Source organism: Pteronotus mesoamericanus, unplaced genomic scaffold (genome assembly GCF_021234165.1).
Source record: "Pteronotus mesoamericanus isolate MK-2021 breed Mesoamerican mustached bat unplaced genomic scaffold, CSHL_Meso_final scaffold_83, whole genome shotgun sequence".
Lineage (NCBI taxonomy): Eukaryota > Metazoa > Chordata > Mammalia > Chiroptera > Mormoopidae > Pteronotus > Pteronotus mesoamericanus.
Window position 1 is genome coordinate 2890435 of NW_026555328.1, and position 11211 is coordinate 2901645.

General features: G+C 52.8%; 1 protein-coding gene across 2 annotated transcripts; it reads left to right on the forward strand.

Annotated features, from left to right (window-relative positions):
- Positions 1-1950: 1950 nt before the first annotated feature.
- On the forward strand, positions 1951-11020 carry SSRP1 (structure specific recognition protein 1). Of its 2 annotated transcripts, none has more exons than XM_054563632.1 (17): positions 1951-2086; positions 2570-2709; positions 3163-3348; positions 3980-4085; positions 4370-4560; positions 4666-4896; positions 5036-5139; positions 5239-5367; positions 5598-5819; positions 6548-6620; positions 7040-7178; positions 7306-7351; positions 8614-8743; positions 9145-9315; positions 9501-9589; positions 10103-10289; positions 10536-11020. In XM_054563632.1, exons 2-17 carry the CDS (start codon positions 2656-2658, stop codon positions 10605-10607), a joined length of 2130 nt encoding a protein of 709 aa, XP_054419607.1. In that variant the 5' UTR covers positions 1951-2086; positions 2570-2655; the 3' UTR covers positions 10608-11020. The 2 variants fall into 2 exon arrangements, with proteins under 2 accessions (XP_054419607.1, XP_054419608.1); XM_054563633.1 differs by lacking the exon at positions 1951-2086 and adding an exon at positions 2275-2292.
- Positions 11021-11211: the final 191 nt, after the last annotated feature.

Consider the following 11211-nt stretch of genomic DNA (forward strand, 5'->3'; position numbering starts at 1 on the left):
AGGGGCTGCTCAGAGGGACCCACGGGTGGCCTCAGGAGGGAGAGGCCTTCAGGGAGGGAGACAGGGATCAAGGAGTCCTGGAGGGGCAGCTTAGAAGGGCTTGTGGAATGGGAAGCCTCTTCCTTTTAGTCAGGCAACCCTAGCCCAGTGCTTGGGCTCTCTCTGCTCTTGACACTCTAGGCTGCCAAGAGTCCAAGGCCAGGGCGGGGGACCCCTTTTTGTTCGTCTCCACCCCACTCCCCTGTGATGTCACGGCAGGGGTGGGGTCTCCAATCCCAGGCTCCTGATTGCCTGGGATCCAGCTGGTGAGGGCCCTCTGGGACTCATGTTTTATCTGCACTCTGTCTACCGTTTCTGTTCTGCTCTCTTATGCCGCATCTTCACCCAGCTCACCAGCTGCTTTATGCACTCCTAAAAGCCCCTCACAATGCCCCACCCCCAGCCACCTAATAGCCTGTCTGATCTGGGTAGCACCTTCACTCTTGTCTTTCTAAAGCCACTCAGTTCTGTGGCCATCCTCCCTTCCCAAGATGCCTCCAATAGAATGGGAGAGGGGAGGGATCTCAAATGGTCCTCTTGGTCTCTTGCAAGGGGGTGAGTAAGAAGTCACAGTTCATATTTCTAATTCAAGCTGGCAGTGGCTGAAGCTCTACCTGTAGCATAGCATTATTACGTTGTTTTTGTTTTTTTCTGAGCAGGGGGTTGTGTTTTTGTTTTACTGTCAGTTTACTTATTTGAATCATTTGTTAGCTTGTATGCTTCCGAAAGGCTGGTGCTATTTCCATCTTGTTCACTAGTTTCCTCAAATTCCAGAACTCTGTTGGAGCTCAATGTGTATTTATTGAATCCGGTTGAGCAGATCTTGCTAGTGCTGCAAAGGCCATCTCAAGATTAAAGCCAGGAGCTCAGGGGGGCAACAGTGCACGCCTGCCATCTCTCATCCCACGATTGAGTCAGCAAGCTGGTGTAACTTTAAGTCAGATTGTCAGAGAAATTTTGAGTTTAAATATTCTGTCCCCATGTCTTCATACAGACACATTTTCAATCATTCTGAGTGTAGAGTCGCTGTGCTTAAGACAAAACAGAACAGGACTTGTGTAGGGAAGTTTGGGTTCTGGTCTCTGGCTTTACTGCCTACTCATTGAGCCCCTGGGCAACTCCTTGGGGTCTCCGTTTTCCCACTTGCAAAAGGAGGTTGGAGTAGACAAACTCAAACATGCCTTCCAGGTCTGACCTCCTCAGATTTTGCATGATGCCTCCTAGGACTCTGGGGGGGTGGGGTGCGGGGGAGGCATGGGCTTGGCAATCCCAGGCTGACTGTGGTTTCAAATCCGTTCTGGCTCCAAAGTGAATCTGACACCAGCACTTGAACCGGTCACGGCCGTTCGCCAGCCTCTCCCAGGCGATCCATACATTGTGGTTAGAGATGCGATGTTTTTGGGTGCAGACAGTGAATTCACTTTCGAAAGGATCCAAGCCCATGTGGCAGGGGAGAGCAGGGCAGTCACGACGACACCAACACCCGCATTTCTTTTCGTAGCCAGAGGGAGGGGTCATTTCTCTTCACAGCTCTTTAAGTATTTTTCTTCTTGCCCCACAGCGTCCTTTCAACTCCACGGACACCACTGTTGTTGCAGAAGAGAGGGACCCACATCAATCCAACACACGTACACATGCGTCGGTGGAAAGTCTGCTATTAGAAAACTATACAGTTTCTCTTCAGAACCTAGCCCTCCACTGATGAAGTGTCTGGACTTTTTTTTTTAAAGAGCCCTACGCGTTCCCATTTTCTAGTCTGACGCCACCCGGGTGGTACTTCCTCGCCGCCGGCTGCCCTCAGGTCCTCCAGAGCCGCTGACGCTCTATCTGTGACCGCCTAGTAGGCGGGCCGAGCTCGCGCCTCTCTAGCCAGCTCGTCCGCTCTATGATTCAGGTGCAGCTTCCGGTGGCGGGACGCTGGGCCGCGCACGCGGGAAAAGCTTCCCCAGTGTCCCCCCCATCCCCTGTGTCCCCGCCCCCCTCCCCCGCGTCCCTCAGCGCGCCCACCGCCCGCACCCGGGCCGTCGCGAGGCTGCTGCTTAAGGAGGTGGGTGGTCGTCGTCCCCGTGCCCCAGCGGGGTGCGAGTCCCGCTCCCCCGCGGGGCGCGCGAGATGGACTGTTCCGTGTTCGAATCGCGGGCAGCGGGCGAGTCCATTTTAGGGGGTGGGGGGAACCCAGGTCTGGGGCCTCAATGCGGTGGGAGCGCTGGGAGGGAGACCCCGCACTCTGAGCTGGGTTGGCGCGCGGGCGAGGTGCGCACTCCGACAGGCCCTAGGGTACCGCTGCTCGTTGCCATGGCGCCCGGCGGAGCGCCCAGAGCTTCCATCTGGTTGGGGTGTGAGCGCTACTCCAGGCCCCGTTCTCTAGCCGGGGCCTGGCCCCTCGAGTCCTGCGGAGCCTGCCTGTAGGCTCCCAGACAGAGAAGATCCTGAGACCTCCCAGGCACAGCCACGGGTTGTCGCCTGGTCCCTTCCGTGGGCAGAGTGAGGTGTTGTCTTTCATGCTCACGTGTCTCACTTTTGAATTCAGATTCCCAACCTGCTGAGTACCTGTCTGCACACCCAACCAGGAGTTGGGGCCCAGCTCCCAGTTGAGGCCAAAAGGGGCAGGTCATCATGGCAGAAACACTGGAGTTCAACGACATCTATCAGGAGGTGAAAGGCTCCATGGTAAGAAGGGCTCGGGCTTTTGGTAGAGGTGGAGAGCTGGGAGGGGAGTAGACTTTTAGTCCATTAGCAAAAGCTTGCATCGATGATGTTGCTACTTTGGAAAATGAGTCAGAGTATCATATGTATCTGGTGTTTCCCCAATAAAAGGCAACTGTCACAGCTTACCGAAGTTATTCAGAGTTTGTTACTCAGGGCCTCAGAGGTTAAAGGGACCATCCCCACTGCTCAGTCTGGAATCCCGAAAACTGAGGACCTTCCAGGGTTCTGGATGCCAGAGCCCAGGTTAGACTGCGGACCTCCTGGCTACTTGTCCCTTTTTACTGGCCCCACCACTTCAGCTGTTGCTTCTGGATTGATATCTGGCCAGCCGAGAATGGATGGGTATTGGTTGGGACTGCGCCGCTTAGGCAGTGGGTACCGTCCCCTGTGCATTTGGGTCTGTTGTTCCCACAGAATGATGGTCGGCTGAGGTTGAGCCGCCAGGGCATCATCTTCAAGAACAGTAAGACAGGCAAAGTAGACAACATCCAGGCCGGGGAGTTGACGGAAGGCATCTGGCGCCGTGTGGCTCTGGGCCATGGACTTAAACTACTCACGAAGAATGGCCACGTCTACAAGTACGACGGCTTCCGAGAATCGGTGAGGTGTCTTGTTGCCATAAACCCTCTTTTATGGTGCCACCTTTTTAATTTTAATCATCTGGAGGGAGTTGGGGCTCTTTCCTCTGGTAACTGTGCAGCTGCTAGTTTGGTCTCCGCAGAACTGGGCCATCAAGGCCATTAAGCAGTTGGTGTTCAGCTTTGGGTGTCAGAATCTCGGGAGTGTCTTTGTGCCTTGACTCCAGAAGATTTCCTGCCATTGTGATTCTTTTGGTGGTTTCTGCTTGTTGTCTTTATCCAGGTTCAGAGTCTTAGCTTGATGCTTTAGTTTGGGTTTGGCTTTTCCATTTTGAATTGCTTGAGTTAACTATTTCATTTTAATGTCCACTTTCATTAACGCAATACCTACACATAGATAGCAATGAAAGGGCCATAACCACGAGTTGTCAGTTTTTTATTCTACTCTTCCCCTCCCAGAGATCCAGTCCCCAGAAACAACCTCTTTCAACATCCTTTTAAACAGTTTTATAGCTGAGATTCTTAAGTCAGCATGGATTTCTGATAAAAGGTATATTGGGGCAATTCCTCAGAAGTAGATAATCCCAGAGTATTCAAGTTTGCTTTAAAACCACTAGGGTTTACTGGGATTGCTCTCTCCTCTCCACCTGCAGGAGTTTGAGAAACTCTCTGATTTCTTCAAAACTCACTATCGCCTTGAGCTAATGGAGAAGGACCTGTGTGTGAAGGGCTGGAACTGGGGAACAGTGAAGTTTGGTGGTGAGTCCTGGGCCAGCTTGAGGTCTGGGGAGAAGGTAGGATGAAGGTGGTCAGCCTTTAACTTGTGTTGGTCTCTTTCTGTTACTGTCCCTGGTTTCCTCAGTTTGTAATCCATTGTGTGTTTATTGAGGACCAACAGTGCTTCAGGCACTGTGCTGGTCTTGGGGTGCAGTGTAGATGCGGTAGTCCCAGCGCCCTGTCCTCAGGGAACCTACATCTGGTGGGAATGTGGTTTGTGCAGACTCAAGGGGAGGAGCTATGGCTTGACAGCCCTTTCCCCACAGGGCAGCTGCTTTCCTTTGACATTGGTGACCAGCCGGTTTTTGAGATACCCCTCAGCAACGTGTCCCAGTGCACCACAGGCAAGAATGAGGTGACACTGGAGTTCCACCAGAACGATGATGCAGAGGTCTCTCTCATGGAGGTGCGCTTCTACGTGCCTCCCACCCAGGAGGATGGCGTGGACCCTGTTGAGGTGAGGCTGCCCCTAGTCACCTTGGAGGCAGATGGTGCTGAATAGGCCCTGGCTGGCCTGGGAGCAGGATCCCTGCTACTCCATTCTCAGTGTGTGCTTTTGCAGGCCTTTGCCCAGAATGTGCTGTCGAAGGCAGACGTGATCCAGGCCACTGGAGACGCCATCTGTATCTTCCGGGAGCTGCAGTGTCTGACACCCCGAGGTCGGTACGACATCCGCATCTACCCTACCTTTCTGCATCTGCACGGCAAGACGTTCGACTACAAGATCCCCTACACCACGGTGCTGCGCCTCTTTCTGCTGCCCCACAAGGACCAGCGCCAGATGTTCTTTGTGGTGAGCAAAAGCTACTGGGGTGGGTGGTCCTGCTTTCTGCTCGGGTCTTTAGCAGATGTATTTCACTGGGGTTTAGTTCATCAGCAAATTCTCGTGCGGCATTGACTGGTGCTAAGTCTTGTTGGCTCTTCCTTATCAGATCAGCCTGGATCCCCCCATCAAGCAGGGCCAGACCCGTTACCACTTCCTGATTCTCCTCTTCTCAAAGGATGAGGACATCTCCTTGACGCTTAACATGAATGAGTGAGTGCCCCTGGACCCAGGCCCTGCCACTGCCCTGCAGGAGACAAGTGTGCGTTGGAACACAGCAGTTCTCATGACTTCATCTTCCTCTGTTTGTAGGGAAGAAGTGGAGAAGCGCTTTGAGGGGCGGCTCACCAAGAACATGTCGGGATCTCTCTATGAGATGGTTAGCCGCGTCATGAAGGCGCTGGTAAACCGCAAGATCACAGTCCCGGGCAACTTCCAAGGGTGAGCGTGCAGGTCTGGGGTCCTGGGCTGCAGCAATGGGTTGTGCCGCTTCTTAGAGGCCTGGTTGGGTCGTATCTTGATGGTGTCAGTCACCTCCATCAGAGCCACTTAGTGAGGCTCATTCACTTGAGGGGCTGAGCACACATGTTGCTCTCGAGAGATGTGCCCCGTGGCCCTGTGTCACCTGCCGCTGAGGCAAGCGCTGACTGGGCTCCCCACGCCTCCACCAGGCACTCCGGGGCCCAGTGCATCACCTGCTCCTACAAGGCGAGCTCGGGACTGCTGTACCCGCTGGAGCGGGGCTTCATCTACGTCCACAAGCCACCTGTGCACATCCGCTTCGACGAGATCTCCTTCGTCAACTTTGCCCGTGGCACCACCACCACACGTTCCTTTGACTTTGAAATTGAGACCAAGCAGGGCACTCAGTATACCTTCAGTAGCATTGAGAGGTGAGAGCCTTTGCCGGTCACTTCTTGGGCTTCCTGGTCTTGACCTGGCCTTGACCAGGGGGTCTAGGGTCCCCCTCCAGGCCTGTAGCTCATCCCTGACTTCAAGCTGTGAGCAGGATTTTTCTTTTGCTTCCCTGGGTTTTGGTTCTTTTCCTTGTAGTGCCTGGCCTTTGGAAGTCTCTATTGCTTTCTTTCTGTACTTGAAAAAAATTTGCTTTCCATGTTACGAAAGCTCTGTGCTCAGCCGTAGCCCATCTCTGCTCCTCCTGTGGTGGAAATGCTATCTCTCTCTTTCCTGGAATGAGCTCAGTGCCCGACAACACGGCAGCTAATGTTTACCGAATGCTCACTGCGAGCTAAGCAAATTACAAACATTTTCGTGCTTAGTCCTGGTAACAACTGTGAAGTATGAAATACCAGTAAAAGGATGAAAACCCCCTCTCCCCGACATCCTCTCCCTGTTTGGTACATACTTGGTAACCAGGGGTAACACACCTCTCCCCACCTTTTCTTTCTCAGAACCCTGGAGAGTTGTGCAGATGCCTCTTTCAGGACCAGTCTCAGACTCTTTATTGCCATCCTCCAAGGGGCTCTGAGCTGTTGGGTTGAATAATACAGCCAAGTGATCTGGGCCCCACAGCCTGTCCCGGCCCATGGGTGTGGGAACAGTGTTGCCCTCTCCTCATTGGTCTTGCCCGTCTGGTAATTCCGTGCATCTCCCCTCACAGGGAGGAGTATGGGAAGCTGTTTGATTTTGTCAATGCAAAAAAACTCAACATCAAAAACCGAGGATTGAAAGAGGTACTGCTGTGTGTGGAAAGGACGAGCCTCTCTCGTTCCCTCTGGCGGGGAAAGGGGCAGGGATTCTTCTGGCTTCTTTTTCACTGTCTCTTCTTTTCTTACCCTTATAGAAAAAAGAGGTGCGTGTGACCCTCCCCCCCCTCCTGGTGCAGGTTTTTTCAGCATGACCTTAGCGCAGTCTCTGCAGCCCCTCAGGATCCCTCAGAGGGACTGGGAGAGGGAGGGGCTTGGACTAACCCTGTTGGCAGGAAGTCTTCAGGGCCTCAGCCCTGCACGCTGGCTGTGTGTGGACAATTCAGCCCCAGGGTGTCCTGGGGGCTGCCGCTCTGATCTTACAGGCATGGGGGAGTGCTGCTGAGTGTGCAGGGGTTCTGGCCCCAGGGGGAGTTGGCCCTTACTCCCAGCTCATCCCTGGCTAGGGCATGAACCCAAGCTACGACGACTATGCTGACTCCGATGAAGATCAGCATGATGCCTACTTGGAGCGCATGAAGGAGGAGGGCAAGATCCGGGAAGAGAATGCCAACGACAGCAGCGATGACTCAGGAGAAGAAACCGGTGGGCCAGCCTCGGCAGTGCCGGGGTGTGGGGGCGGTCAGACTTCCCAGTGGCCAGAACTGGGTGTCTGGGTAAGGGGGTGGGATTTCCATGGGACGAAGCTGATGCATCCTGTGTTCTTTTTCAGATGAGTCATTCAACCCAGGTGAAGAGGAGGAAGACGTGGCAGAAGAGTGAGTTTTGATTCCATCTCATGGGGGTGAGGTGGGAGCCTGTGAGCTTAAAGGGACCAGGGATTTCTGGACATTGATTGTGTACCCACGTAAGCTATTGACCCAGCATGGAAAATTGGCTTTCGGTGAGGTGGTAGATGGAAATGCTTTGAAAATGGCCAAGGGCTTTGTAAGTGTGAGGCACTTTGTAAAGCCAGAAAAGTGTAATGGGGAAGGACCGGAATTTTGTGAGTTTGTGTAAGTGGAGAGTCCAGGGATAAGATTGGCTTTAGGCACCTGGATGCAGGTGCTCAGAAGCTATGGGGAATCTGTTTCTGTTTGCACTGATTTCCTTATTTTTGGGTAAGTTTGCCCCATGCGGTGCCAGATGACCTTCAGAAGCTCTGGGCAGGCTTAAAGCAAATGGTTTAACACCCAGGAGCGCTTCCTTTCAGAGCAGCTGTAATCAGCGTGGTTACATGGGCCTTCCGAGTCTGCGATGCGCACGTGTGCTCAGGACGGGGCCAAGTGTCCACGCATAGTGCCTGCTGTTGGGTGAGCCGGTCCTGAATGACGGCCCAGTGGTTCCCAACAGAAAATTGGGAGTCTCTTCATCCAAAAGCATTTGGGGTGAATGGTGGGCAGAAATTAAAAAGAAAATATATAGGAGTTCCACTCTTTCTGCTTGCCACATGCTTATTCATACTGAGTCAGTGAGTAAAAGCTTATGAAATGCCTCGAAAACGATTCAGCAATATGCCGATATAGGCAGTTCTACTTTCTGTGAAATTCTGTGTTTCAGATAGGATGTTAATTACATGGGTATGTACTGGGTTAGACTGGAGGTGGTTTCCCCCACTTTTTTTTTCTTTCTTTTTAGGAACTATCTCTTTACCAGAACATCTGCAGGGTAGATTAAGATGATAACCCAAAGTGGTGAAATGGCCTTGGGGCATGTGGATGAGACAGAATTTCTGTCCTCAGGAGCTTGGGGATGCAGGGGGACCTGGGTTAGGTTGCGACCGAGGAGGGCAGCTGAAGCCCATTTGCTTTTCTCCAACTGATTTGCTCAATAGCCCGTTGCTAGGGCTGGGTCTGGAGAGGGGGCGGCAGTTGCCATCCCAGCACAGGGAGGAAGCAGAGTTGGGGATGGTGGCGGAGGCTGTGTAGTCCTCCTCCCACTCTCTTTTTTCAGATGATGCCCTTAGACTTATTTTCTTCCTGCTCTGAGGCCATGGGGTGCTGTCCCCCCTTCCTGAGTCTCAGCCCCACTCTTCTGGCAGGTTTGACAGCAACGCCTCTGCCAGCTCCTCCAGTAATGAGGGTGACAGTGACCGGGACGAGAAGAAACGGAAACAGCTTAAAAAGGCCAAGATGGCCAAGGAGCGCAAGAGCCGCAAGAAGCCTATGGAGGTGCGGCCTCTCTTGAATGGGAGGTTGCTGGGCGGCCATTGTCTACCTCCTGTCTGCCACCAGCGGGGCCTGCCAATTGGTCTTCCTGGGGCTAACTTTTGTAGCCAGTGAGTGTGGCCTCTAGAGGTATCTTCTTGGAAATATTTCTCTCTGGTCCTTGACATGATCAGCTTATGAGAGGTCTGAATCAGGAGACTAAAGAATGGGGCCCCTAATGATCTGGGCACTGGGGTACAGAGGGGAGGAAGACATGGTCCCTGCCCTTAGGGAGCTCGCAGTCTAGCTTGATGCTGTTTATTCCTTTCATTTTGTGCCCAGGTAGGTGACCCAAATAATTTTGGGGGGAGAGTGTCAGAGTCTGTGGGATATAGATGGTTGAAGGCATTTGGGTTGTTATGCAGGTGAAGAAGGGCAAAGACCCCAATGCCCCAAAGAGACCCATGTCTGCGTACATGCTGTGGCTCAACGCTAGCCGAGAGAAGATCAAATCAGACCATCCCGGCATCAGTATCACAGATCTTTCCAAGAAGGCAGGCGAGATCTGGAAGGGAATGTCCAAAGAGAAGAAGGAGGTGAGTAGCAGAAGAGATGAGGGGTGGTCAATCTTGTAATGGATGGAGGGGGCAGGGGGCTGTTGGTAGAACTTTTCTGTATGGATTTTGCCTGCATCAGGGAAGAGATTGCATTCTCTGTTCTCTGTTCTGTTCTGTTCTGTTCTGTGTGTGTGTGTGTGTGTGTGTGTGTGTGTGTGTGTCAGGAGTGGGATCGCAAGGCTGAGGATGCCCGGCGGGAATATGAAAAAGCCATGAAGGAATACGAAGGGGGCAGGGGCGAATCTTCCAAGAGGTGAGTGATGGGAACAGAATGGCCCAGTAACTGCTTTTTTGGCAGATACTTCTGCAGGTCCAAGTTGAGAATTGGGGTGTTAAAGATAATAGAGAAGCTGCCGACTGCAGTGGGGCAGTGCTTCTCCACTCAGGGCAGGCAGTGGCTTACGCGTGGGTAACATGCTAGGGAGTTCCTGCTCACTGGATAAACGTGGCCCATTTTCCTAGAGGGTCAATTTTATTTGAAGGTATGGGATAACTAAAAATATATATTACAGATCATAATTCATATAAACTTTTAAAGCAAGAGATGTCAAATAAGTTTTGCATGTGACCAGGACATGGTCCCCAAGTCTTCTGGTTATTCGCTTCCAGTGCTTTTCCTTGGGGCGCTTGGGGCTGACGTGGCCGGCTGTTGACTGTCGTCTGGTGGGCAGAGTGGCTGGGACCTTGTTAAAGCTGGGGGAGGTTTGGCCTTGACGGCAAAGGGGTAACCTGAAGGCCTAGCCCCTTTGCCTTCTTGCTAATGTAGGGACAAGTCAAAGAAGAAGAAGAAAGCAAAGGCAAAGATGGAAAAGAAGTCGACGCCCTCTCGGGGCTCGTCATCGAAGTCGTCGTCAAGGCAGCTCAGTGAGAGCTTCAAGAGCAAAGAGTTTGTGTCCAGTGATGAGAGCTCTTCAGGAGAGAACAAGAGCAAAAAGAAGAGAAGGCGGAGCGAGGTGCGGCAGGAGTTTGGGGGCTGTGGGGCATCAGAGTTGGGGGTTGGAGGGTGGCCGGTGTTTCTGTGCCGGGTACGCGGTCCATTGGAGTCATGGGATGGAGTGGGTAGGTGGAATCCTGGGGCTCTGAAAGCTAGTGCTGGAGTTTAGGGACGGGGTAGGGAACTGGGGGCCTTCACCACTGAAAAGTGGCTGGGGGGGCAACCAGGAATCTACCTTTCCCCTTATGAGACATTTGGTTTTCAGGACTCTGAAGAAGAGGAACTGGCCAGTACTCCTCCCAGCTCAGAAGACTCGGCATCAGGATCTGATGAGTAGACCGGAGGAAAATTCTCTCTCCTGGGCTTCTCCGGCCACACCCCCGGTCTCCTCCCCCCTCCATGTTTTTGTACCACTTTCTCATACGAAATGTAGCGTTTGGATTTTGTGCCATCTGAACAAGCCCTCCTGGGGGTATGCACTTCACTGGGACAGCAGGGAGGCGTCTTCCTTGGCTGCTGCTTCACAGGGATGGCTCTTTATAGTTTGGGGAGAGATGGGGTGGGAGGCAGGGCAGTGCAGGGATTCAGATCCTCGTCCTCCTTTCCCGGCCTTCGGGACATAGCTGCTTCTCGTCCTGTTCAAGTTGCTGCAGCAGGGCTCACGTGAGGTCAGGCCTGTAGCTCCTAACTGGGGCATATTTCTACTTTTATTTTGTATTTCTGGTCTGTGAAAAATCAACATTTAATAAAGGGAACTGACTTTGGAAACCATGTCCTTGTGCCTTCTCTCTATCCCTGTTGTATTGCTCTCCCTGTCGTCTGTGGTGGTTACCACACTGCTCTGACGGGGCAGGGCCCTGCTGGTCAGCCGGGAAGCGAGTCTTCAGGTACATCTTGTTCTGTTCCCGGCTGGACAAGCATTGGCTTTCACCCTTGTCTGC